This window comes from Ochotona curzoniae, unplaced genomic scaffold, assembly GCF_017591425.1.
Source record: "Ochotona curzoniae isolate NIBS_2020 unplaced genomic scaffold, NIBS_Ocur_1.0 scaffold_1037, whole genome shotgun sequence".
Lineage (NCBI taxonomy): Eukaryota > Metazoa > Chordata > Mammalia > Lagomorpha > Ochotonidae > Ochotona > Ochotona curzoniae.
The window spans coordinates 24,594,289-24,622,210 of record NW_024467083.1 but is presented as its reverse complement, the minus strand read 5'-3'; the positions used below and the strand labels follow the sequence as shown (position 1 = coordinate 24,622,210).

The following is a 27,922-nucleotide window of genomic DNA, read 5'->3' as shown; positions in this document are numbered from 1 at the left end:
GCTGTAGGTGGATTGTTTATTTAAAGAAAAGCTTCCAGCTTCCCCTTTTTGAATCTTGGTTAGCACTTTCCTTTCCCCAAATCTTCTACCTTGCACAAAACACAGAGAAAGAGAAAAGAGGTTTTGTAACTCTCTGATTTATTGCACAATGTAAACCCAGTTTCCATTAAGCACAAGGCAAATATTCTCACGCAGTCCAAACACACAAAGCACATTGATTCAAGAGCCACTCAGACAACTAAGCAGGACAAATAGGGAAATACAGCTATCCCCAAAGGGTCCCATCCAGGCTCTTGTCCATCAACACCTGCCACAGCATTCTTGCAGGTGAAGAAGACACTCCCTGCCTCTCCAGCAAAGGGCCTAGGACCTTGCCCAAGATCTGGTCTTCACCTTACACAGTCACACATCCCTTGAGACATTAGCCCAGTCTAACTCTGCCAATGTTTATTCAGTGCTTTCTCATACTGAACACTTGGTTTAGTTGCCCACATCCAGGCTGTTCAAGTCTAACTCCATTCTGTCTCCCAGAAGCTGAGTTCATAATGGGGGTCCATTTACAGGATTAAAGGATCCTACACACTGGAGTCAAAAGGCCCTCAGTCCCTTATTTTCACTCGCCTCTAACAGAAATGTAACACTTCCTTCTATTAAGAATGGAGACAACAAACCACAGAGTATATTCATACCACATTATAATTGTTACAGCTATATTAAAATATTATTCATGCTTATCAATATGCTGAAGTTTAGCGATTAATAGTTCCATCTCCAGATCCTCTCCTAAGATGCATAAAGAATTAAACAAATCACTATATCACAGTGCTAACAAATATTGTGATAACTGTATTTCAATGCTGATTTCTTCTATAATCCTATGCCTTTAAAAAAATTATTCCAATCTGAGGTCTATAAACTTCACGAAAGGCTAAAAGAACCCATAACACAAAAAGTTGCTGCTACCTGTTCCATCTGGTATGGCAATATTTCATTCTGTCTGTGGTTTACCTATTCTTCATTCTACCTCTGAATATCCCTCTCCTTCACTCGGCTCTCACGGGAAAAAGAGCCAGGAAGGCGCTTCAGGGGCCCTTCAGCAGGGTCAATTGAATCTCCCAACATCTTCCTAAGCTTAAAGTTGCCAGGTAAAGTTCATGGTCTCCTTCTAAGCTTAGTTTAAACCCACTAGGTGCTCTCTTAACATAACCTTCAATCCAGCCATATCCCAAGACAGACAGGAAAACGTTAAGTCCTCTTCTTGGTTTGGGAAGCTAAGTCTTTTACTCTGTCCTGGAAGGATTAGCCCAAGAAGATGAGATTTAACCAAACCCAAGAAAAACTGGTAGATCTGGCAAAGTGGGCAAGCCTAAAAAGCAATAGAAAGAGGTACCATGGAACTCAACCAAGCACTGCGCCTCCCTGAAACTGAAGGATGGCTAGGGAAGCCAAGACCTACCATTAGAATCAATAATGACTGCCCACACCAGAAAAATGTGGCCTCGTTGTTCCTGTGAAGACCTGAATGTTAACCTGTTCCATCACCGAGCAGCCTTCAGACAGCCAATTCCTGGGAAGACAGCAACATGCAAAACAGTGACACTTACTCAAAATGAAAAAGAGAGATGCCACACTCAGGATGCGTGCCATTGGGGACCAGAACGGATCTTTCACAGCTGTGTCACCGAAGCTGCTCAAATCTTAGTGACAAAGGCCACACTTGCTGCAAAAGCAAAGAGGAAGCGATTGTGTGGTTTTCAGCCCACTGAGAAGCAGAGGTGGCTTGCAAAGAGCCACAGTGGCTGCATTAAACAGGTCTTGGTGGATCACTCATATTTGGGGGCAAAAAAGTGATCTTTAAGGTTAAGTAGGCTCATACAGATAAGAATAAGAGCATTTATTCAGCCTGAGTGAATATGGATGGACCAATTTGGTAATTAAAGGCGACCGTAAATGCTCTCTTCTTGGCCCTTACTTCCTTTTCCTTCCTCAGGGTGCTAGGAAAACCTGGTTCTAAGGAGAGGTGACATGGTGGTGAGTCAGCTTAGTTAGGTTTGCACATAAATTCTACTTTTACTTAGCTGTGTGATCTTAGAAAATCTAGTTAGTGGCAGGCATTGTGGCATAGCATGTTACTGCCACCTGGAACACCTGCATTTGATACTGGAGCGCCGTGGGGTCAAGTTATGGCTGCTTTCTGCTTCCGATTCAGCTTTCTGTAGGTGAGTCTGGGAAGGCAAGGGATGGTGCTCAAGTTCTTGGGGTCCTTGTCACCAACAGGAGAGACCTGGTTGGAGTTCCACACTTTTGGCTTCAGCCTGGCCCAGCCCTGGTTGTTCTAGGTATTTGGGGAATAAAAACCAGCAAGTGGAAGATCTCTGTCTCTGTTCCTCCTCTTCTTTCTGTCACTATGACTTTCAAGTAAATAAATGAATGGATCTTTTTAATTTCTTAAAAAGGAAGCTAATAAACCTTGTCTAACCCTCTTCCCTAAAATGGAGATGCTAATAGGGTGTACCACATTAGATTGCTCTGAGAAGCTGAATTAGTGAATTCATGAAAAACACATAACATCTGGTTTGAGATTGGCATTCAACAGCTCTCAGCTACTATCATTGCGTGAGACATACAAGTGAGTCTCTACCTGCTCAGGGTCAGCCTGGGTACAAAGATGGCAAAAGAGCTGCTATATGCACAAGTAACCTGTTGTAGTTCGTAAGGGCCACACCGCAGAATGGACAAACTTATTGAGAACTTTAGTTCCCAAGGTCAAGCCTATATTGAGACAGGTTAGTTTCAAACTAGTCTGTTTCAGTCCATAGTTACAGGTAGGTCTTTGCTCCCTCCTGTGTGTGCCCATCCGTCTGTCCATCCATCCATCCATGCATCCATCCATGCATCCATCCATCCATGCATTCATCCCCTGTAAGTTTTTTTTCTGAGTTCTGTGGTAGTTTCTGCATACATAAAATGTGTGCAATCCAGGTTTCCACTCTTAGGATGCTTCCACTTAGCTATCCGCAGTATAATGAGTCAACCATCATGGACGGGCAAAAGAAGGAAGTGGTGGGCAGGAGAGCAGGTCAAGATGGATCGAGCTGAGCCAGATGAGTCAACCAGGGAGAAGGAGGGCCCACACAGGAAAATGGGGCCTCCTTGTTCTTGTGAAGACCTCAACGTTAACCTGTCTCATCACCCAGCAGTCTTCAGACAGCTAGTTCCTGTGGCGATAGAAGCATGCAGGGCCCGGCGCAATGGTTCAGTGGCTAAGTCATCACCTTGCAAGCATCGGGATTCTACATGGGCGCCGGTTTTTGTCCTAACTGCTCCACTTCTCTTCTAGCTCCCTGCATGTGGCCTGGGAAAGCAGTAGAAGACGGCCCAAAGCCTTGGGATCCTGCACCCACATAGGAGACCTGAAAAAGTCTTCCGGCTTTAGATTGGCTCAGCTCCGGCTGTTGTAGCCACTTGGGGAGTGAACCAGCAGATAGAAGATTCTCTTTGTATCTCCGTCCTGTAGCTCTGCCTTTCCAATAAAAATAAATACATCTTTAAAAAGAGCCCAGCGCAGTAGCCTAGCGGCTAAAGTACGCACCTCACATGTGTCAGGATCCCAATATGGGCACTGGTTAGTGTCCCAGTAGTCCTGTTTCCCATCCAGCTTCATTCATGTGGCCTGGGAAAGCAGTCGAGGATAGCCCAAGGCCTTAGGACCCTGCACCCATGTGTGAGACCTGGAAGAAGCTCCTGGCTCCAGGCTTTGGATCGGCTCAGCTTCAGGTGTGGTGGCCACTTGGGGAGTGAACCAGCAGATGCAAAGATCTTTCTCCCTAAATCTCCTCCTCTCTGTGTATCTGACTTTCCAATAAAAATTTTAAAATCTTTAAAAAATGGAGAGAGATATAGAATAATCATAATTATCCAGAAAGAAAAAGAGAGATGCCACACTTAGGATGCATGCCATGGGGACTAGCACAGACCCAGCATGGATGGCAAAGCACAGGTTTTGGTGTATAAGTTCAGACTGGTGTAAGAAGGGAGTAGGCTGGGCCAGCCCTTAGTGAACTTTGTATGCCAGGTTTTAAATTGTGTGTGCTTCATTTTAAGGATCCATTTATTTATATTTATTTGAAAGGTGTAATTAGAGACAGGAAGAGAGACAAAGATTGTCTGTTTCTTAGTTCATTCCCCAAATGGCTGCAATGGCCAGGCCTGGGCCAGGCTGAAGCCAGGAGCATCTTTCAGTATCCCTTGTGGGTGCAGGGCCCAAGCACTTAGGCCATCTTCTGCTGCTTTCCCAGATACATTAGCAGGGTGTTGGATTGAAAGTGGAGCCTCTGGGTCTAAAATCACCACCCATGCATAATGCTAATGTTGCAGGCAGAGGTTTAATATACTATGCCACAATGCCAGTCATAGACTGTACTTTTATCTTGAAGGAGATATGAATAATTAAGAGTATTTAGCAGGAGCATAGCCTTTTTTTATTACATTACACTTTATGACACAGTTTCATAAGTTCTGGGGTTCCCCCAACCCCTTCCCGTACCTTCCCCCCATGGTGGATTACTCCACCTTGTTGCAATATTACAGTTCAAATCCAGTCATGATTCTTTCATTTCAAGCATGTACCATGAATAGAGCCCAGCATCTTATTGTCCAGATAAGCTCAACAGTTTCTTGGGGAGACCATCTCTGGTCTGAAAGCAGAGCTGGCAGAATATCATCCCGATCAATTAAAAGCCCCAACATAACATCAACAACAATTTACAACCTTATGGAGTTAATTGACATGGTATTGAGTGACCAATACGTTAGAAAATGCTAGTTCTTAACCACGTCCTGTGACTACCTCATTAACATTTCTATTTTGGTTTATACACAACCGGCTGCTATACACCTTAAAATGGCCATAGGGTACTATTCAGCTATCTTGTGTCTATTTTCATTTTTGTATTTAGCAGTTTATAGTGTTGAGGCATAATTACTGAACTTGGTGGATTTTAGGATAAACTGGCTTATAACTCTAACAAGACATATGTCAACAGTTGAGGTACAGAACAGTTTTAGGAGGGGTGTGCAGAGAAATCTTCAATACCTTAGTGAGGAGTAACTTATTTTTGTGTCCTACCTAGTAAGGTATATGTGAGTCCACGCTGACCATTTCCTGTCTGGTTCTAAGCCTTCCTTGTTGTTGTCTATCTATTATAATTTTTTGTCTTTGTTTTTTTTTTTTTTTTGGTGGGGGTGCTCTGGAGTGACCCTCATGGTCATTGCAGGAGAGGGTGGGGATCCAAAGTTGGAACTAAGTAAAGATCAGAGAAAGCTCCTCTCCCTAGTCCCAAAGGACATTTACTGTTCTTCTGTTTCTGCAGACTGCTCAGGGCTCCTGGCAATTGTTCCGATGACCTTGAATCCTGTGAGGAAGGATTTGGGCTTCTTCCATCCCATGAGGGAGATCCAAACGGGAGTGGATGACCTCAGAGTTCTTGGCCTCTGAAGGCACTCCAATTTGCCATGGTCTCCTTGGCAGTTGGGATGTAGTCCTTGGTGCCCGTACTGATAGCTCTTGGTGAGGATCTGGGAGTCTCCAGGGTTGGGATACAAGCCTCCTCCTGTCCACCTGAGGAGCATAGCCTTTTAAAGTGAATTCCATACTTGTGTATTTCTAACTGGTTGAAAGGTAGGGTAGAAGGGAGAAAGCCAAGTACACGATTTCTGCAGTTGTCTGATTTAGGACCCTGAAAACAATATCAGAGTCAGTGAAGTCATCAAACCGTCATGAGCACCCCCTAGAGGTGTTAGAGAGATGTGCATGATTAAACCTTTGATCTTGAGAATGGTGATAATCTTGGATGGTGAGTGGGACAGAAAAACATACCTGAGCTCACACCAGAGAGATGAGGGGGAGGCTCCTGAGAGGGACAAGAGAGGAAATACAGACATTTAGAAAAGGGAGAGAGCATATTTAATTTGGGGGAGAATGGGAGGTCAGGAAGATCTTCATGGGAAATGTTAGGATTATAGTAGAATGGAATAACATTCTACAGACTCAGCTCTAACAGCTTCTGTCTTATCTATCCATCTAATCTGTTAAATTCATCTATTTTATCCACCAAAATCTATCATATATTTTGTTATCTATCATGTGTCTACTGAATCCATCCATCTTATGCCTTTATCATCAATCTATCCTCTATTAAATCTATCTTATGTATTTAAGCTATCTTATATATTCACCTAAAATATAAGATACATTATCTATCTTATCTCTCTATAATGTCTATCAACCATCTGGTTTCATTCATTTGCAATGATCTCTAAAAATTAGTCCCCTGTGGCAATCTACTTACAAAGAGCAAAGAGGTCTGCATTCCCCTTCTCAAGGTCCTGACTATGTTAGGCAAGCTTTGGGGGATAAAAGAACCATAAGAAGGAGGGCTGCCCTCCAGGCTCTTGGTAACATTCAATTCATGGTTCACGCAGGATGTACCCAAAAAGTTAATAGGCTGAAGAGACAGCAGGCACCAGAGAACGCCATCGAGCAAAGTCTGGTGGGACAGGCACTCTGGTGAAGCAGGTTGTCACCATTTGGTATATCTACAGCCCATCAGGCCTGGGATTCAGTTCTGCCTACGCTTCTGCGTTTGAATGGGCTCCTGCTAATGCATCTAGGGAACAGCAAGTGATGGCTGGAAAAATACTGAGTTTTTGCTAGTTACATAGGAAACCCAAATGGAGTCCTTGGTTCCTGGCCTTGGCCTGTCCCAAGGCTGACTGTTGAAGGCATCTGGGAAGCGAATTGGTAGATGGAAGCTCTCTGCTTCTGTTCCTGTTGCTTTCAAATAATTGAGTTCCCCCACTCCCCACTGAGAGGTCCTTAGAGGTATTGCATAATTCAAAATAGGCAAGGAGAAATGGGAAGGACACTTCAGTAAGGAAAGGGAAAATGTATTCAATCTGAAGCAGGGATGTGCAGACTGTGTTTAGGGAAATCTTAAAGGGCAGTGTGGTGAGAACAAAGTTTCAAACTAACCTCTTTAGGCTGCTAATTTGTTCACCTCTTCAGTCAGATAGATCATAGGTCACCCTCAGGCACCTATGTTGTTGACAAAATACACTGTATTAATCAGTTACTGCTGTGTAAACAAATAAGCACAAACTCTTGTTGTTTCCAACAGTGAACCTTAACATCTAAACAAATTATTTGAAAAGCAGATTTACACAGAAAAGAGGAAGAGACAACTGGGACTTGAATTGGCACTCCTATGGGATGCCAGTGTTACAGAAGGTGGCTCTACCCATAGTGGTATCACATGGGTCCCAATGTTTATTTTTGTTAGCAAGTCTTTGGGTCAGCTGGATGCTTCTGCTACTGGCAGTGGATTTGCTCTTGTCTGTGGTCAGCTGACAGGAGCTGATGGTCTAGGATCACCTTCGCTTGGACTTGGCTCTGCTACACAGGCCTGATAACCCTCTAGCGGCTATGATGATGCTTGGAGTCTGAAAGAAAAAAATAGGCTTTGGAAACACACTAATGCTTAAATATTAAATACTTAAGCATTACTTAATATTTAAAGGTTCCATTTACATCATGACCAATACTAACCTACAGGCTAGAGCAAGTAACATGACCAAGATTAAATGCAACAGACGGACTAACAGACCATCTCTCTAGGGGAACTGCAGAGAGAGATATAAACCAACTGAGGTCACCAATGCAATCGACCTACCATGAAAATTGCAAGAATTATGGGGCAGGAAATTGGCACAGTTGTTAAGCTGTGTTCTCTTGTAGCTACTGGTTTGGGTCTTGAATCAGATTCTAATCCACCTTCCTACTTATGCACACTCTGGGAAGGCAGCTCATAGATGATGGGCCCAGTGGTTGGGTCCCTGTCACTCCATGGAGTTCCTAGTTCCTGGCTATTGTGGGCATTTAGGCACTCCATCAGGGGAGGGGAGAGCTCCATCTGTCTCTAGCTCTCTGTCTTCCAAATAAAATGAAGAGAAAAGTAAGCTTTCACCACAGTTATTGTCAATATACAGAGTTCTCTGTTTCTATGAAATATATACAACCAAGTCATGCTATGTAATGTCTCATTTCTGGCTATGGCCAAAATATATTTTTTCCCTTCCCGTTTTAGTGGTTCCTTTTCTGCCAGAACTTAACTGACAGGATGATGTCACTTCTGTTCTGGAGGGAAAAAAAACCCTTCTGTTGTTGTCAGAAAAATAAATAAATAAAGTAAAACTAAAGCTATTACCTTGGGAAACACTGCATCACAATTGTGTCAGCTAAAAGGAATGCAGGACCACAGTTCCTGATTCACATGGTGGGAGAAGGGCCACCATGGGCAGAGCAGCCAGGAATGTGCCACAGGAAAAATTCTGCTTCAGTTAAGGAAAGATTATTTTGAAACTGACATGCTCCAGTGTTAGTTTCCTAGAGTCATAGGAATTTCCAGGCATTGGAACCTCTGTTTGTTAGTTATGTAGGCCCAAGAAATGGCTATTTCTATTTATTTATTTTAAAAAATGTATTTACTTACTTATTTGAGAAACCAAGAATCCTCGTCTGCGGATTCCCTTCTCAGATGCTTGAATGGGTTGAAGCCAATATTCAGATACTCAAAATCCAGGTCTGCAATGTGGGTGGCAGGTATCCAATAACTTGAGCTACCACTTGCCACCTCCCAAATTCTGCATTAACAGGTTGCTGGAGTCAGGGGCCAGACCTGGGTCGCCAACCCACTTACTCCAAAATGGGACCTGGGTTTCTTATTTGGTAGGCCATACGCTCCCACCCCTCCCTGAGAACTCTTAAACAGGATTTTACAAATCCGTGCATCATACTTCATACGCATAATTTCATAAAGTAACTAACATCACTCTGATCCCTTTACAGATGAGCAAGCTGAGGCTTAGAGACATCCACTGGTGATGCAAGATGACATGAATAGAACACATGGTCAGGCTTCCTCCCTGCCCTAGCGTGTCATCTGTGCTAATGCTTATGGTCTACACAAAGCAGAGTGTGGGATAGAGAGTGGTGGGAGCACAGGAACGCCAAGGGAGTCTGCAGGAAGTTGGACATTACTAGGTCTCTTTCCCACCTGAGCTCTTCTCCTTCAGGTTCCATGGACTGTTCTTCCACAGCACCTGGGTTTGCCAACATCCAGGCAGCTCTTGCACCTGTGCACCAAGTGGGCATTCCAGTGGACTTCCTCAGCAGCCCAAGGAGATATTGAAGCTTGTGATGTCCCCAGAGGCAGCTTGGCCCCTGTGGTTGACAATGATGTCCAGGCCTTAAGTCCCAGCCTCGTCGTGCTTACTTCCCACTGGTTTGGCTTTACCAGGACGTGACAATCAGTTAACCAAAGCCCAAGAAATTTTCTACATGGATCACTCCTCTTGTGGTTTGTGGGGAAAGCACAGATGAGGTGTCTGTCTAAGGGCAGAAGTGCAGGCCAGGTGTCAAACTTCCTGGAAGATAAAGGACAAAGATGGGACTCCTGGGCCAGCCATGTTTTTTAAGTGCACGTTCCTTTGGGAAGGGCTATTCCTTCTCTTCTTAAAGAAATTAACTGAGAGTAAGTTTTGATGAAGGAAGTTTGATGGGAAGTGCAGAATAGGGAAACTCTTTGCCTGGGCCCTGGACAAGGGACACACATGCATCCCATAAAAAGGTGCAAGTGTTCCTATCCCTTACAAAATAGCCAACTGTTTACTTCCAAGCTCCTTTTCTCCCCCACCCAATCAAACTTCTAACAGTTCATAGGTGTTCTGTCTGTGTACTTGGATTTCCTAACTCTCATTGGCTCTTCAGCCCAAGGAAACCAGGGGTGAGATCCACTGAAAATCCAGCACAATGGACACCACTCATGGGGCTTGGTCCTTCTGTGTCCGTGGGCATGCACAAAGAATTCTTCCTTCTTTGGTAGCAGCCTAGGAAGGACTTTCCCTTACTACTTGACAAATGTCTTCTTGTTGGATCCTTTTCCCCATCCCACCTTGACTTTGTAGTCTTCTCAAGGACTCTCTGCTTTGTTCTTCTCCTCTCCTACTGTCCCCTCTCAGTCTGCGTCTACATAGGGACAATCACAAAATCCAGGCTCTTCCTTAGGGTCCAAATTGATGATCTAGCTGGGCCCACAGGAACTCAAACTTGAATCAAACTGAAATCACTGCTGGTGATCTCCACTGTGGTTGAATGCCACACAGGCCCTAGGGCCAACTTCCACGGTTTACTTCCACTTAACAAGCCTCATCGATTTTCTTTTGAAATCTCTTTTTAAAAGATTGATTTATTTTTATTTGAATGGGAGACTTGCCGAGAGAAAGAGAAGTCTTCCATTTGCTGGTTGACAACCCAAATGGCCACAGCAGACAGATTTCAAGCTGATCTGAAGTTGAAAGCCAGGAGCCAGGAGCCAGGTGCCAGGAGCCAGGAAACAGGAGCCAGGAGCTTTCTCTGGGTCTCCCACGTGAGTGCAGGTCCCTATGCTTTCCTGGGCCATAAGCAAGGGGCTAGATCAGAGGTGGATCAGCTGTGACACAAACCAGCACCTTGCAGGCAGAGAATTAACCCACTACACTACTGCACTGGCCCCTCCTTAAGATCTTTTTAGGAGTGAATTCTACCTGCCACTGTCACAATAGAGGCCTCCAGTTTTCACATGGGCCTCATGTAGTCCAGAAGTCTCCCAGCCTTTTATCTTCTCCCCATCCTCCTGCCAGAGTGATCTAAGATACAAACATATTCATGGACTTTCCAGACCAGCGTTTCTGCAGAGGCTCCCCAAATACTTCTAGAACATTAAGTCCAGATTTCTTGGCAGAACTTTTGTGAGCTGTTCCTTGGGGATTCCCCCAGTACCTCCACATAGATTCTTATGCTATGGGAAACATGGCCACGTGTATTTGTCTGTCTTACCATTGTTTCCCTCTCCAACTTGGTGAATGCTGCTCCCTTTACTTACCTCCTTGCTCCGTTCCTACCTGGCAAGTGCCTGTCCATTTAACTACTTTAAGACCCCAAATTGCATCTCCTATGCCAAGTCTTTCCTGACCCGTTAGAGAGACCCTCCTTTGTATTATCCCAGTGAACCTAAATGCTTTCCCTTGTTGGATGGTAACACAATTGACATGCCTCACTCCTATACATTTCATTAGGAGCAGGACCCAGTTCTCATTCACTGATCTAACAAAAAAATACTTATTAAGAACCCGGAACAGTTAGGCTGCTGTAGGGATTTGGAATATACACAGACTTTGCAATCAGAACAAGTTGGGTTCAATGCCTGAGCAAGTTTGCTTCATTTCTTGAAGTCCCAATGAAGACAATGTGTGTGAGAAGGAACTCTTACCTGACACAATTAAGCCTTTGTTAATCAATTAAGAGAAAATTTCAGGTAAAGTTAGAAATTATGAAGACTCTTATATCCCATAGATCTTTTATTTTCACTGAAACCAGATATACACACATTCATTTACCGATCTGTGGACACAGGCCCAACCTTTCCTTTGATTATTTGGTGTTTGGAGTTTTTCACCACTGGTTTGCCCAAGTCACATCTGTGCTGTAGTCTCTCCAACTTTCAGATTTGATTTCCTTAAAATGAAGTTGAAAATATAAAAATATCTGTGAACCTGAGTACAGAATCCTTCGCTGCTTTCCTGAGCCATCCCACTCTATCCTCAACCTTCGACTGCTGTTATGACCCTAACTAAATTGATAGTCTCTCTGCCTTTTAAAAAAGAAGCAGTTTGTAGGGGTGAACTTTGCTTTAGTGATTAAGATGCCAATTAGGACACCCATGTTCAACATGGGAATGTCTGGGTTGGATACCACCTCTGGCTCCTGACTCAGTTTCCTGTTAATTTGCACCCTGGGCAGCTACAGCTGACAGCTCAAGTAACTGAGTGACAGGGAGACCTGGACCTAGTTCCCAGCTCCTGGCCCCATTCAGGGGCCACAGCAGACACTGGAGAGAGCCAGCACATTGGGAGCTCACTTGCTCGCTCTCTGGTTCTATTCCTCTCTACTTAATCATCATAACTTTAATTATTTTTAGATTTATTTATTTTATTGGAAAGGCAGATTTACAGAGAGAAGGAGAGACAGAGAGAAAGATTTTCCATCTGATGCTTTATTTCCCAAATGGCCGCCACGGCCAGAAAACTGAGCTGATCTGCAGCCAGGAGCCTGGAGTTTCCTCTGGGTCTCTCACATAGGTGCAGGGTCCCAAAGCTTTGGCCCATCCTCCACTGGTTTCCCAGGCCACAAGTTGAGAGCTGGATGGGAAATGGAGCAGCCAGGACATGAACCGGCACCCATGAGATGCCAGCACTTGCAGGATGAGGATTAGCCAATTGAGTCATCATGCCAGGCCCATTCATCATAATTTTAAGTCATTTGCTTCTGAGCCTTTACAGAATATTTAATTTTTAGTGATACTTCTTTGCTTCTTTTATGTTATAAAAACATATGACATAAATTTATTGTCTCATGTATTGTTAGATCTAATTCAGTAATGTTAAGCACGTTCACAGTGTGGTTAACAGAGTTGCAGAACTTTTTCATCTTGCAACATGGAAACCCTATACCTATCACTGATCTATTTCCCCTTCTCCAGGGTCTTGGCAAACACTTCTACCTTCTGTTTCCATACATGACCTTGTGGCACATGATAGAATCCTTTCTTTCTTTTCTTTTCTTTCTTTCTTTCTTTCTTTCTTTCTTTCTTTCTTTCTTTCTTTCTTTCTTTCTTTCTTTCTTTCTTTCTTTCTTTCTTTCCTTTCTTTCCTTTTCTTTTTTTAAAAGATTTATTTACTTGAAAGGCAGAGTTACAGAGAGAGAGAAAGGTATCTGCCATCCACTGTCACTCTTCAAATGGCTACCATGGCTGGAGCTGGGCTGGTCCAAAGCCAGGAGCTTTTTCTGGGTCTCCTATGTCCTGGCCCATCCTCTGCAGCCTTCCAGGGGGCATTACCAGGAAGTGGAACAGCTGAGACTCAGGCACCTATATGGGATGTCGGTGCTGCAGGTGCAGCCCCAGAGTGAGAGACAAAAGGAGGGAGGGAAGAGAGAGACCACACTGCTCAAATGGCTGCAACAGCCAGCTCTGATCTATAATCTGAAGCTATTAGCTTCTCTGGGCACATCAGCAGGAAGCTGCACTGACAGTGGAGCAGCTGGGACTTGAACAGACAACACAGTGTGGGATATCAGTGTGGTAATCTTAATCAGTGTGGCTTAACCTGCTGAGTCACAACACCAGCACCTCCTTTATTTTCTAAGGCTACATATAATATTCCATTGTGTATATATACTATATTTTCTTCATTCCTCCGTGGACACCTGGGTTGTTTCTACCTTGTAGTTTCTACCTTGTTGAGCTCTGCCTTGTAGTTATTGTGAATGCTACTATGAACATGAGGATTAGAGACATTGCTTTACGTTCCTTGAATATGTACTCATGAGTGTGACTGCTGGTCATTTGTAATAATTTAGATTTTGTAATTGTTGTAAATATAACTATTGTAATTTAATATTTTGAGAAACTGCTACATTGTTTTTCACATGGCTATATCATTTTATTTTGTCACCAACAGTACAACAAAGTCCTAATTCCTTTGCATTTTGCTTTGTTGGATTTGACTTCATTCTTTTGCATGTGGGTATCTAGCTTTTCCAAGAACATTTTTCGAAATCTCTTTCTTTGGCATAGCTTTGCATGCTTGCCAATGGGTTCCTGTAATCACAGTAACAAGTACTGGTTCAGGTAGTATGCAGAAAACAGATCAGAGTGGGCTCAGGTGAGCATCATCTCATTGGGATAAGCCAAGCCCTCAGGCATGCTTCAGCAGTCCATAGCCCAAGGAGAACGTGTACTTCTTATGAGTCATGTCTTCTTATTTGGCCTTTTGGTGTTTTCACATCTGGATCTAACTAGTCCTAGAGAGACTGCTCCTCCCAGGGCTAGAAATTCCTGCAAGAGTAGACTCACCTGAAAGCCAACCTCTCACATGCAAACCAACCAATCCAGACCTCAGGTCCCAACACCTCCTCCTCCTCTGACTTCTCACACTCAGGAGACTAGCCATGCCTGTATCACCAGGCACCAGCCGTAGAAAGATAACCTATATGCCCCAGAGCCTATTGGAATTAGTCTACCTAACCAGTTCTAGAGCTGCGCCCCGGCCTCTCCCCAGCCTTCTTGTGTAGACCACAATGAATGTTCTTGCTCGTGCTTCCTTTGCTCTTCCTCTTGTTTCTCGTGCTTTTCTGTGTTGCCCTCTGGCCCTACCCATGATCCTTTTTCCTGAGATCTATGAGTAATAGTAGTGGCCTCCTGTGTGCTCTTGGCCCTGCCACTCTGAAGTAATAATGAAACCTATTAACTCACACAGAATTGTGCACACTGGTGTGTGGGTCAGAAGAAATAGAGTGGCAGTGACCAGAATGCTCTAGGGATGTGGACAAGAGGTGACAGAACTTCTGCAGCAGCCCCTGGGGTTCTGTTCATGAAGGTTCTGTTCATGTCCAGAATGGTCCTGTCCAGTGCATGGTCCGTTCCAAGAATCTCACCATGATTATCACAGTTTGGCCCTGGGACTCCAGCAGTGAATGGTCCCTACCCTCATATGACAATTGAGATAATTTCACAGGTATCTTCATTTAGCCTAGAGGGGAGAAGAGTCCCTGGGGCTTGAAAGAGAAGTACAAGGTAGACAGGTGACAAGAGGCCCTCAGGCAAGCCAAGGGTATGTGCCAAGGCCTGCAGGCCAATTAAGTGGCAGGTCACTCTCAGCACAAACCCTCAAATAGTTTATATGTACAAATAAGGCTTTGTTTTGTTTGTAAATTTAAATTGAGGCAGGAATGAGTTAAGAAATAAGGGTTGCTGAAGACCAGCTCTCTGTGTATCAGCATTTGACCTGAACCCAGGCCTCTGGTGTACATCAGGAAGCTGGCAATGGTGGTCCTTTCCCATGCAGAATCTTAACTGCACATAAGATGCGAGGGTCTTCTGCAGCTCTGAAAAGGTACCAAGTCACCAGGCAGTGGGAGAGGTAGGGATGTAGACCCAGCCTGTGAATGACTCGCACTGTGAGGTAGTCAGTCCCTTGACAGGACAGGAGGCCAGGGGAGGCAGTGGGGAGCTGGGGTACAGACACTCACTCCTGGTTGGGGCTACTGGAGCCAGCCACCTGGGGCAGAGCGAGGGCCTGGAACTTTCTCGGTGGATTTGGCTCCAAACTGCAACACAAGTCAGAAACAACTTTCTGTTGCACTGACAGTACAGCCACAGAACCTTGGGATGTGCTGCCCGCTCCGCACAGCGGAATAATGTCCAGCTTCTCTTTGTTGAGAAGTGACCTACAAAATGCTGAGAATTCCCTGACAGACCACCAGAATCTGCCATGAGCAGCTGTCTCTCCTAGCCTTCACCTCCACCTTTGGTGGGAAGCCCAACAGCAACCCTAGTCAATGTATTCCTTCTCATTGGATCTACAATGCTTACTGGGCGCAGAGAGCTTTCTTAGGAGGTGCTAACACTACACAGGGGATCAGTTGCAGTTCCTTGTGCTGGAAACCGAAAGAGAGGAGGCCAATATCAAGCTCTTCATGCAAATTCAATTTAAATTAAATTTCCTTTAATGAAATAAAAAACAAACGGTGCATTGCATAATATTTGTGGTCACAGTATAAAACAATACAATTAGTTCATATAACTTCAGATATGGACAAAAATACACAAGACCCCTTCTTTGTCTATGGAAAATTCTGCAGATCCTCAGGTGCCACGCTAAAGAAAAGTTAACCTTTCTTCTCCCAGTGACCTGCACACATATTTCTCACTGAGAATTGGGTCAAACAGCAGAGAACTTACCCAGATCCCAGCCCCCTTCTTCCTCTGTTGTCGTTGGTGAAGCTAAAAAAAAAAAAAAATTTTTTTTTTCTCAAAGTAGCAAGTTGTGTAGTATTGCTTATTATTCCTGCCAAAAAAAGGCTCAGTCTTTGGCTCACAGAGGTGACAAAATCATGGTTGCAAAGCAAGAAGCAAGAGCCACCAGGGAAACAGGCAAAGGTCTGGGCAGAAGGGGTCTCCTTTACCCCAGGATCTCCGGGAGCCACAGGACTGGGGTGGGGTTGGGGTGGGGTTGGGGAGGCTGAGGGGAAGACACACACACAAATAAATACATTTCTAAATTAAGAATTAATCCAGCTGGTGAGTCAAGAGTTCCACCGATCTGTGAGAAATCTGGAAAGTTGTTAAAAAGTCAGTTTGCATTTTTCTTATCATTATTTTTTCTAAAAAGTAAAATGTGTATGTAAACATCGTAAAGTAAACAATTTACAGTACAGTCAGGCAGCGCTTAACGACGGACACGCCTCATGAGGACACTGGGGTCGCCCGCCGAGGTCACTCCTGCCAGCTAAGACGTCGCAGTGACACTATCAGTCAGGACCGCAGTGGCAGGTGGTACCAAACCAACACGTCCCCATGAGCAGCATGACTGTAATTTTGAGGCGTCTTTCTGGACACAGGGTAGGCTCCTTCCGGGGGCGGGAGGGAATATGTTTATGAATAGGAAAAAAAAATTCCAAACTTTCTATAAAGTTCCTTTTTGTTAAGAAGTGCAATTTCACCGCGTGAGGCCTGGCGACATCCTTCTTCATTCACACCAATGCTGCTGACCTCTTCCGGAAGAGCACTTTGTGGGGAACCCTATTTGGTACAACAACACTGTCATATCCCAGACAACGTCCCTGGAAGGCATCAGCTCCCTGGGGTCAAAGTACTAGATTTTCTCTCCTCTTTCTCCCAGCCCCCAAATGACTCATAGTTTGGCCAGCCCAGTGGACATCAGAGACACACAGCCATAGGTGGAAGCCAGTGCCCCAGTACCTCTAGCCTTGAACTTCACACCAGTCTGAGAGCAAAAAGGTACAATGCGAGAGCATTCCACATCATGCTTATTGCCGCTAAGCATCCGGAGTGACTCCGTGCACATTTCTTTGTCTGCCCGGGGCTACCTGGTCACAGCCAAAGTTAAGTACCTTTTCCTCCTCCTAAGAAGGGCCTGAGCTATAACAATCCTGAATTTCCTTTGACTGTAGGCCTGGTAACTGCAAAGGCTTGAAGGGCCTTGGCTGTGACAGATATGGAACCTGTTTATATCTGTTCTCTTTAAATTCTGGTTAGGGCAATCACCTGTGATTCATCTCCTCCCAAATAGCATTGTTAGAAAATACCAAATCAGCTGCCACGGTGGCTGCTTGCTCCTCCTGTCATTATGCATGCTTGGGTGGGGCATCCCCACACTCTGTGCTGAGACCATCAGTGCAGAATGTACATGTCCCAACTCACAGGGGTCTCTTTTGGTGGGCAGAACAAACATGGAAAAGTCGGTGGAACTCTGCCTCGGGGCCATGTGGAGGTAAGCACAGAGCCAGGGGTGGGCAGCAGAGAGGGGCAAGTGCGGGGAGATGGCAAGCTGGGAGGGAAGAGCTTAGTTCATCAGGCCAAGCTGGGCAGGGGTGACAAAGAGCCGCATGTGAGTGGCCATGATTTTGCATTATTTTATTGCTCAAAACAAACGGATCTTGTTTAGGAGTCCTGTAGGGAGCCTCTTGCAAGGCCAACGCTGTGTGTGCAGAAGTTTCAGGGGAAGTGCCAGGAGAGCAGGGCCCAGGGCCTCAGGGACAAACTGGCCTGCTCTCAACCCTACTGGAGAGGCTGTTCCCATGACAGTTGATCGCTGGGCTTCTATTTGTGTTCCTAATGGGAAAGCAAAGCACCCTGCAAAGCACACTTTTTTTCACTAGCTCCCTGTGGGACAGCCTAAAAAGACGTGAAGGGCTGCAAAGGTCATGGCAAAATACACGCCTGCCTGTCTTGTATGCAGCAGTCTGCCTTCATGCTAAGGAGCCCAGGCAGTGCCCAGTAGACCCATCTGTGGGTGCCTTTGCAAAGCCCCTGGTGGACAGTTCCTGTGCCCTCGTGAGGGTAGCCCTAAGCAGCCCCTTGTGCTCCTGAGCCTTTGCTTAAGCTTCTGGGGATCCTGCAAAACTCTCTCTGGGGTCTGCTCCTCTCCTTGTCCCCAGCCTCTCCTCCTACCTGCCCTGGACAGAGGTGGCTGTGTATTTTTCTTCATATTCATTCTTAAGGCTAAGGTGGCAAGATAAGGTGCTCGGTGGAGAGCCAAATTCTGGATTCCAGGGCCGCCATTCCAGCACTCGCACAAGAAAAACAAATACAAAAGAAGTGGTTGAGGAGCAGAGAAGCGAGAGGGAAGAGGGAAGAAAAATGCATCTGGGCTCAATGAGAAGTTATACACTCCAAGTTTAGGTTTCCAATGAGGTCTAAACCCCTGAAAATGTGGGGCCAGACAGCAAAAGCCACCCTTGGCCTCCAGCCTCTGGCACAGCTCCACACCAGGTTGAGGCTGAGCCACCCCACCCTGCTGGATAAGACTCTTGCTGGGTAGGTATGGACCAAGATCTCCCCAGGCCCATCACCCCTTCCTCACCACCACCCCTCGCAATGAAAGCTCTAAACACACACAAGTCAGCGGATCTATAAACCAGTAGGAGAAAAGAAAAGTTAGACGCAGGTTAACCGTTAGGAAGCTGCGGTTGGAAAACACACACACACACACACACACACACACACACACATACACCACACACACACGAAGGTTGTCTTTCAGAAAGTGCCGTGGGAAGAAGAGCTGTGTGCTGGTAACCGTGTCCGCGCTCAGAGCTTGACATGCAGAAGAGAGAGCGCGCCGAGTCCCACCTGAGATTAGAGAGGACTGGTTTGTAGTGTCACACACTTCCATTTCCAAGGTCAAGGTCCTCTTCTTGTCCCGTTGTTCCCACAACGTCCCTCCATCAGTCCCTCCCTTCCCGTGTGCCCGTACACGGCCTAGTCCATTTCCATGGACATGAGCCGGCGCCGCTCCCGCCGCGTCTCCTGCACCTCCTTCTTGCAACACCAGTGGGAGCTGCAATACCCGATGAGGCATGACAGGAGCCCGATGACAGTGGACAGGCCCACGCCGATCAGCAGAGGGTACTTGAAGGCGTTCAGCACTGGCAGAAGAGATCAAAGTGGAGGCTGCTTAGTGTTTGACCAAGGCGGCCTCCCTGCCCTCGGAGTAGGGTATCCCTGAGGGATCAGAGCCTATGCATTCTACAGGAAGCTCCCAGCACTGTACCAAAACCTTCAACTGTTGCAAAAATGAGCAAATATCTCCCTCCTCAATTTCCTCTGTGCGTGCGTGGGGTAAGGGAGGGGGATGAAAAAAAAAATGATTCCACTCGAAGCCTTTGAATGTCAACCTGCTTTTTAAGCTTTTGGCAGGAGATTGATTTTTAAAAGTCAGGATAAGGGCACCGCACATTCGGCAGCAGATGCATCCTTTAAGAAGTTGCATAAATCAATTCTATGCATCAAATAACTGAAGTGTACTAAGGGTGTTATTTTAAGTAACACTATAGTAAATTATCTAGTAAAGTGAATAATCACTCCGCGGCATGTTTGGTAAATCTGGGCTTTCATATGGAGTCACTGTAAGCAAGCAGTTTCTAAGATTCACATAAGGTATTAAAGATGAGGGAAATTTCCAGAAAGGCACAAGGTACAGATCTCTAAGGAATTCTTTCAGTAACATTTACTCTCTGCAGAGAAGGCATGTTTCCTGGGAACCAATAACTCCCTACCCTGTGATGCTCCAGGAACGGGCAGTTCCTGACCACCCACCCAGTGAGGTTGACTTTGGCAGTCCATGTGGGCCAGCAAGGCCAAGTGCCTGGCTCCTGGAGACCCCACTCCGCACTGCTGACTGCAGGAGGAGCCTCCCCTCTCCAGGAAGCAGTGGACCCTAGCAGAAGGTCTCTGAGCTACAGCCCTGCTTGGAGACCTGAGCCCCCTCTCTCAGCACTGCCATCTGCTGGTGCCCCATAGGATCTGTGCCAAGTGGGTTTGTACAGGATTTATAGAAGAGACAAATCCTCCAAAACTCTTTCCAGTAAGTCTCAAAAAATCATTTCTTAGTGATGCCAACCAGCACACAACAGCAAAGCAGGGAAGCTAGTGAGAGATGTTGGGTTCCTTCTGGGGACAGGCAGAGGCCAGGTCTAGAGAGGGAGCAGCACCAACTGTGGCACACTTCTCAATGTTTTGGGAGCCTAGATCCCGCTGGTAGCCACAGGGTACATGTAGCCAACATTCCGTGAAATGAGGGCAAGATGTGCATGTCATTCTTACCGTCCATCTTCACGGTTATGAAGATAGGCTTGGCCTGGATCTCCACCTCCTTTTGCCAGGAGCCGGTGGGTGACTTCACCCATGGAGTCACGGAGCAATAGTAGTTGCCAAAGTCCTGGTCCTCGGAACCGTGCACTTGCAGCAAGAACTCCAGCACGCTCACGCGCTCCAGGCTGAGGTTGCTTTTCCAATCCCTCTGGGCCGTGCTCACAATCCCCTTTCGATCCAATGAAGACAGCAGGACAGGAGCCTTGTCCAAGCCAAAAGAGTGCACGGCAAACCAGGACACGTCGAAAGCCATGTCATCTGTGGATGACAAAGCCAAGGTCCTGGGATCAGATCTGAGGGCAGGAAGGCCCTGGATACCTCCCACTTAAGTGTGACTCTGGCTACAGACCACCACACCACAGGCCTCCCTGAATCCCCCGATAGCTGTTCCACGAAGATGCTATCACATTCCCCCCACTCCCCGCCCCAGTGCCAGGGAGCACCCCAGATCTTCTTCAAGGTAGCACTGCTTCAAGATGTCCAGTGTGCAGCTCAGCTAACCACTCCACCACCACCACCACCACCTCACATACAGAGTCACAGAAGCCAGGGCCAGAAAGGGACTCCCATAGACCATGTGGATCATCAAACTGCCCTGACGTGACACTGGAAGTGACATTCCAGGTAGAAGGATCCTGGATTGGAATGACACTAGAGATCCGTGGAATAAAATATACCTAAAAACATTGCTGCCTGAAATTTAGAGTTGTAAATAGTTTAAATTTTATTGTTCACTGTGTTTTTCTTTTCCCCCTTTCTGTACCAATGTGCTTATGTTCAAAACAAGAGGGGGAAAAAAAGTCAAGCTGAGAAAATGGAACACGGTTTAACAGTCCCAGAGAGCAATGCTACTGAATTGTAAAGTGCCTCGCGAAATTAAGGTTGCAACAGCCTCAGATCAATGGATATGGGCACAAGAGAAAAGAGACTCTGGCATGCATGGCGGTTCACAGAGGCAGTGCAAACGGCACCTAGCACCTGCCCTGACCCCTCCTCGCGACCTGTGTCAGCAATGCTTGGCTGTGTCAGCTTTGGGGCACCCCCGGCAGCCCAGAGAAAGGTGCAGGTACCACAAACACCGCGTTCCTGACAGCCTCCTAAGAAGGGTTTTTCTGTAGATGTTAAATAAGACAATTTTCCCCCAAAACAAAATAAAATAGAAATTTATTCATTTAGGAAAAAAACATACTAAATAACCTCAGAAAGCACATCAGGAGGCAAATGAATCATGCTCAGCTGCTCACATGTTTAACAACAACAAAAAATAATGTTCAATGCAAAGCAAGAGCTTGGGTAGCATTACCCAGATGCTAAACCTTTCCAACTCTTAGAAACATGGCCTCTGCAACCCTCCCTGGTCAGCCCAGCGTGGCGGTCAGCTCACTGGGCACTGTGGTACTGCACTGTCCTCTTCCTGGAGTAGAATTCTCTCTGCAGGAAGAGCAGTGGGAATTTGAGGCCCTCCTCACACCCTCCCTAGGTCAGGGGTGGAAGAGTGGATAGGGGGTCGAGTGGGACCCCAGCTCAGCACTGTTTCCTGTGTCTGGCTGCTCACTGAAGGTACAAAGCCCCAGTGGAGTGCTTGGTCCTTGTGTGGAGACTCTAAGCCCTGCTGCCCACTGTGCCTTGCCAGAACCCCAGCACTGGCACTTATGACTCTAGGCCCTGGGCAATGTCACTTCCTTAACTGTAAAACAGAAATCGTAGCATCCATGGTTACAGGTTATAAAAATGCTTAGAACAGTTCTTAGAACTTAGAGCTCCCTAACAGTAGGCATATGCTTAATTATCCCCACAGTTCAACATCCATGGTCCTACACACACATGTGACTAACCCAAAGACCTGTTGGTGGTACTCTGCCTGCACCAGCAGGGATACTGAGTTCCTTCCCTCCCCTAGCTCTGCAGGTGTCAGCTGCTGAAGCTCTTACCCCTGTCCTTCTCCCCAGACAGCTGGCCCTTGCTAACAGAAACCACCTGCTGGGGGAGCCTGGCAGTAGTTGTGCAGTGCCCTAGCTGCTGGGCACTGCAACCTAAGGCTGTAAAAGCCCAGTGCCCAGGTGGCCTACACTCTTGGTAGGACTCGTTGCAGCATCACATGGGGAGTTGGAATCCCTCTGCCCGTCCTCTTCTTTGGTTCTATATGGATTCCTGATTCCCTCGTGGTGCTGGGCCTTGGGGGACCACTGGCATGCTTGCCTTGGGCTTCTATTTCCATGGGCTACATTGTGCCATTTGCCCACCTCCACCCTGGCCACTGTGGCCTTGGCCCTCAGCATCCATCTGCAACACACCTTCTCCAGAAGCAGTTTCTCCAAACCTTAGGAGACGTGAGGGAGAACTAAACTGTAGCTGTGTTTAATTATTCAGAATCTCCCACCCACACAGTCCAAGAGTGCAAAGTTCTGGAAAATTGGGATCTGCCAGGTAACAGCCACCTATAGCTTTGCAATTACTCTGTAGGAAAAATACTTTCATATTGAGGGCACAGCCAGTGACCCATTAATTTACTGAGAAAGGACATTTAAAGGGTTTAGTTTTGTGCATCATACGTGAGTTTTAGGGGGTAAAAATGGCATTAGCCTGCTTTGGGGAAGCATGTGTCCCAACTTTTCCATGTGGACTATTTTACCTCGCTGTCCATTTCACTTCTGGATGCTGCCTTCATGTTCCCTATCTGCACATAGGCAGCTCAGTGGAGGAGTGACAGCTCACTTAAGACCTAGGCTCTTCATTTTTTACCCACCCAGTGAATGCCCATGCTGGTTCAATGGGTTTTCTCCCTTTCCTTCTGTCTTCCACAAACACTGCTTTTTCCCACCTCTGGCAGGCAACTGTATCTAGCTTTCCCAAGACAGCCCATGTTGTTATCCACCAACAAGCCCAGGGTCAGCTAACCACAGCTCGTGGGTCAAATCCAGGCTGCCACCTGCTGTTGTAGGCAAAGCGACACCAGAACACAGCCATGACCATCAGCTTCTGATGCCCACTGCTGCTCTTGCACTGCGTTATAGCACTTGTAGCTGCTTCAGAGCCAAACATACTTCCTGCCCAGGTCCTTCACAGCAGTCAGTGCTGGCTGTGAGCCAGTGGTCACCTGCAAGTCCTGCGGGGGCCTGAACCAGACTTCCACTGTCACACACCAGCCCTGGGTGCTGGCTCTGACTTTACTAGGGTCACCATCCCCAGACTGAACCTGCTTCTAGTTTCTCACCAGGGCCATGTCTCAGAAGTACAATTCCACTCCTGGCTAGAAGCCAAGGTTCTGTTTGTAACAGGGTGGGGCGGGATAAGGAATGTTCAGGGTCAAAGGGGCAGAGCAGAAAGCAGCCAGCGGTGAGCTGGGTTCCCTGAGGGAAAGGGCAGTGGCAGGTGCAGGCCTGGCTAGCAACAGAGATTGCCTCAATGCATTCAATGTTCTAAGCCCTAATGAGTAAGACCGATAGGTCTCACAACTCTTGGCCATCCTGTTGGGAACAAAGAAAAGCTCTACAAAGATGTCCTGAGAATTCTAACTTCAACAGTACCCCCAGGGTTGCTTGCAGCCCCTCTGTTCCATATCTTTCTACAATGCTAACTGCTAAGTGATACTATTTAGCAATCTGTGTCTTGCTACTGTTTTTGCTAGATTGCACGCTCCATGGTGGCAACCTTTGGGTATTCTGTGCACTCCACCACTCTATATTCATAGCAGCACCTGCACGTAGAAGGAGCTCCGGAACCTCTGATTGAATGAGATACACAGAGCAGGAGCAGGACCTGGAGGGGTAACTCAAACCAGTCCAACATGGGCCTGGAGGGACCCACTGATTGCCCTTTCAACTCAGCCATTCAGCAAGTATTTATTAAATGCCTATAATGTACATAACGTGCCAAGCCAGGCAATTGTGGGACAGACAGATAATCCTGTCCCGGACCCCGACATCTGTGTAGCACATTGAAAATGATACGGGAGAGCCACAGAAAACAATGTGAGGAGGGGCTGGGATGGGGAGAGGTACCTGGATCCAGCACTGCCCCTTCGACGGTGATGATGCAGAACAACCTGACCAGGTCTCCTCGGGTGACCGACGGCGTTTCCGAATGCACAGAGGCATTAAAAACAGGACCTGGAAGAAAAGTCACAGTGTTCTCATTTAACCCTCTCACACTTTTGTGAGACTCCACTGCTGATGCTCATGTGGGAATCTCCATGTGGAAAGTGGTCTGGAAACTCATGAATACATGTTTTCAGGTTCCCTTGCTGCTCTTCAGAGAGACACGAGCCTTGGCTGCCTCCAAATGCACCTCACCTTAAGAGGAGAACAAAATAGAACTCTACCTGAAGACTTACTTTTGCTCCTGGCTTTTCCTTTGCTTTTTGACAACCTTGGTCTCAGGCAGGCCACCCCTACCTTGCCCCCTGGTACAGCCAGGGTTGTTTCTGATTCAGTGCAGTGAGTTCTAGGTCAGGGGCACTTGGAAGTCACAAGGACAGGGACTGGTCCACGGATGCTTTTGGGGTGAGCAGCCTCATCATGCTGTGCTGGGCACTGCGGACAAGAGCTCTGATGTAGAGAGGCTGAATGCTAGCAAGGACATGGGCACACTACCATTGCTGATATGTATGCATAGGCAATAGGACATGAAGCATGGCTCCAGGCCACCAAGGGAAACTGAGGCAGCCTGGATAGCCAAGGGAGTGAGGCTGTATTTAGTGTGGAGGGTGAATATATGAGAACTCTGTACTTTCTGTAACTTAAAACTTCCCTTAAAAAAAAAAAAGCTTAATAAAGCTGAGCAAACAGAACTCCCTTCTCCAGGCAAGACTTGTTTTGCATACCTCCCTGAGAACACAATGGATACCGTGTCTTTTTGTGAGAGTGTTTCATAGCTTTAATGCACACTGAGCTCCGAGTTGAAGGTTTGCTTTGTCTCGATGGGGTTTCCTGGGAAGCCAAGATAGATGGGCTTTGGCTGGTGACTCTCACAGAAGTTAAGAATAGAGGTATTAGGTACAGTGTGGTGGTATAACCTGATAATCATCTGCCTGTGGTGCTGGCATTCCATATGGGCACTGGTTCATGTCCCAGCTACCAATCCAGCTTTCTGCTTCAGCAGCAGAGGCTGATTCACAGGTCCTTGGGCCTCTGAACCCATGTGGAAGACCCAGAAGAAACTCTGGCTTCTGGCTTTGCACTGGCCCAGCTCTAGATGAGGCAGCCATTTGGGAAGTGAATCAGTGGATAGAACATTCTCTATCTGTCTTTGCTTCTCTCTGTAAATCTGCCTTTCAAATAAAATAAATAAATCTTAAATATTCTTTTGTTTTAATATAGTTTTATTTTGAATTCTGAATTATGTGGTACAATTTTGTATAGGCCGGGATTCCCCCTCAAATTCCCACCCCTAATAATAAATAAATCTTAAAAAAAAAAATAAAAGTGTTACTAATTTCATGTTCAAGTTGCCAGAAAGGAAAAAGGACCCTAATGCACTGTTTATAAACTTCTAGATGAAATGACTATGAGAAAGACAGTACAAGGTCAATCAACAGCAGGAAGCAGTTGACTGAAATGCCTTATTTCCATTTCACCATGACAACTACTAACAGGACACATTGCCAAGTAGAGGAAAAAATTGTGTTTTGCTTGGAGAAAGGTGAGGGGTGGTTGTAGAGCACGGAGCCCTTGGGGGGTCAGCCAGCCCTGGTAGGTCCCCGCTGAGATTTCTGATTAGCTGGAGGGCAGTGGGGCAGAAGGAACTCTAGAGGGGAAGGAGGATTCAACAGAATGGCAGACCCAGGGAGGGCAAACAGGACAAGGAGTCCAACCTGACCCCACGTCCTTTGGTGAGCTCAGTTCTTGGCCCTGGCTCCCTTGGGTCCTCAGCATAGACTTGCTCTGTCTACAGTGGCACAGAGGGAGTGGTGGTGGTGACCGAGTGGACGCTGAGAGTGAGTACAGGTGGGCGGCAGCATGGCAAGCCACGGCATGTGCTCTGTCTGCTCTTGGTTAAGGATATCATGTCATAAACAGAATTACACCAAGTCCCTTCCCAAGAGAAAGCAAAATGACAAAAGATGAAGAAATCTTCTTGGTGGATTCTTGTGTTTAGTGACTTGATCTGAAACATCAAAGACTTACAGAATGGGTTACAATTCACTATTACCAGAGAAACCCTCCAGTGCTTTCTAGTCACAAGTGAGTGTTGCCATTCCCCTTGCTGGTCATGGACGGTGGCTGTGCCATGGCACATCATTTGCTCAAGCCCAAGAAGGAAGAGGCCGTGGGTGTGGTAGCCCTTCAGTGGCCTGCCCGAACAGGTCATCAACTCCCTGGGTCCCTAACCCAGGCTTAAAATATTTCCATTGTGGTTAACTGTTAAAGGTGATGTGCTGCTGTAAGGGGGATTATTCCCATCAACAGATAATGGCATAGGGAGTTCCCATGAACCGGAATCCCTGAGGGTCCAATCAGCAGAGTGCATCAGAAGCGGTAAGCTTTTACAGACAAACCCAGCCATGTTTAACGCCAGCCCTTGGAACACATATCTGCTAATGGCAGTACTTTAATGAAAGCAAAAATCATAGCCCATCTGTCTATTCATCAGTATCGTGACAATAAGCAAATTCTGGCTCATCCATTCACTGGAGCTGCCATTTACCTAGAGTTTATTCTAGCTCCAACAATGCTTATCTTACAAGACTAAATGGGACAAAACAGGTGACAAAGTGGGAGACATAGCCCAAGATTAAAGCCATAAGTGAAAACCTATAGGACAAAAACTCCAGGAAAACGAACAATACAGAAGAATCATCTGTTTGCTATGATTCTCTTTTCTCTTTTTCTATTATTTTACTCTAATTTTCAAACTTCATGTATTAAGAAGAAAAAAATTCACTCTTATTTTATTAAAAGGCTAAAAGCCTAGACCCATCCCATTTCTGATATCCCAATTTCCTCCTTACACTGGATTTCACCAACAGGCAGTGGCCCTGAAACTGGGACAGGAAGGTGGATGCAGGGAAGACCTCATCATCACGCGTCTTAAAGCCAAGCTGCTGATTTTTAGGAAAGAAGGGCCGTTTGCTTTCAAGACCATGTTTGCTGCAGGCTACTTAGGGCTACCGCATTGTGCTGTGTGAATTCACTGGCAGCTTCTCCTACTTAAAATGTGAATTGACTACCCTGGCATCAAGGATTAAAGAAGATAAAAACCTTAGGCAGTCCATTCAACCTGGAAGCTGCGGGGATTTTATCTGTTCTGCTGAGATTTACGGACTTGAGAAATAAGATTTAATACCCACTCCTCACCCAGAAAAGCATGGAAAGCTCTTATGTTTTCCTTTTTCCACATCACAGATTAAAAGAGAGATCAAATAAAAATGTAAAATGAGATGGAATTGATGTCTATGTCTACACAAATAAAGGACCACAACCACAGGGTCATCTCCACTGCAGGGACAACAAAGCAGCATCAGACAACAGCTCCGTGACAAGAACTGTCAATAACTTAAGAACCAAAGGAAACTCCTTCAGCCTGACAAAGGACACCCAGGAAAACCCACGTGTGACACAGCACACCATGATGGAAGACTGAAAGCCTTCCTG

At 46.2% G+C, this 27,922-nt stretch overlaps 2 protein-coding genes across 2 annotated transcripts in view; both read right to left on the bottom strand.

The window, feature by feature from the left end:
* CD101 (CD101 molecule) overlaps positions 1–1,647 on the bottom strand; it is a 29,876-nt gene extending 28,229 nt beyond the window's left edge. The window contains exon 1 of the mRNA XM_040999047.1: positions 1,605–1,647. Within this exon, the coding sequence (XP_040854981.1) occupies positions 1,605–1,647 (43 nt within the window). The remainder of the gene's footprint in view (positions 1–1,604) is intronic.
* Positions 1,648–18,938: 17,291 nt separating this feature from the next.
* The window catches only part of PTGFRN (prostaglandin F2 receptor inhibitor), a 40,631-nt gene continuing 31,647 nt past the window's right edge, over positions 18,939–27,922 (bottom strand). The window contains exons 7-9 of the mRNA XM_040999046.1: positions 24,332–24,439; positions 20,283–20,588; positions 18,939–19,105 (exon numbers count right to left, since the gene is read on the bottom strand). Of these exons, the coding sequence (XP_040854980.1) occupies positions 18,939–19,105; positions 20,283–20,588; positions 24,332–24,439 (581 nt within the window). The remainder of the gene's footprint in view (positions 19,106–20,282; positions 20,589–24,331; positions 24,440–27,922) is intronic.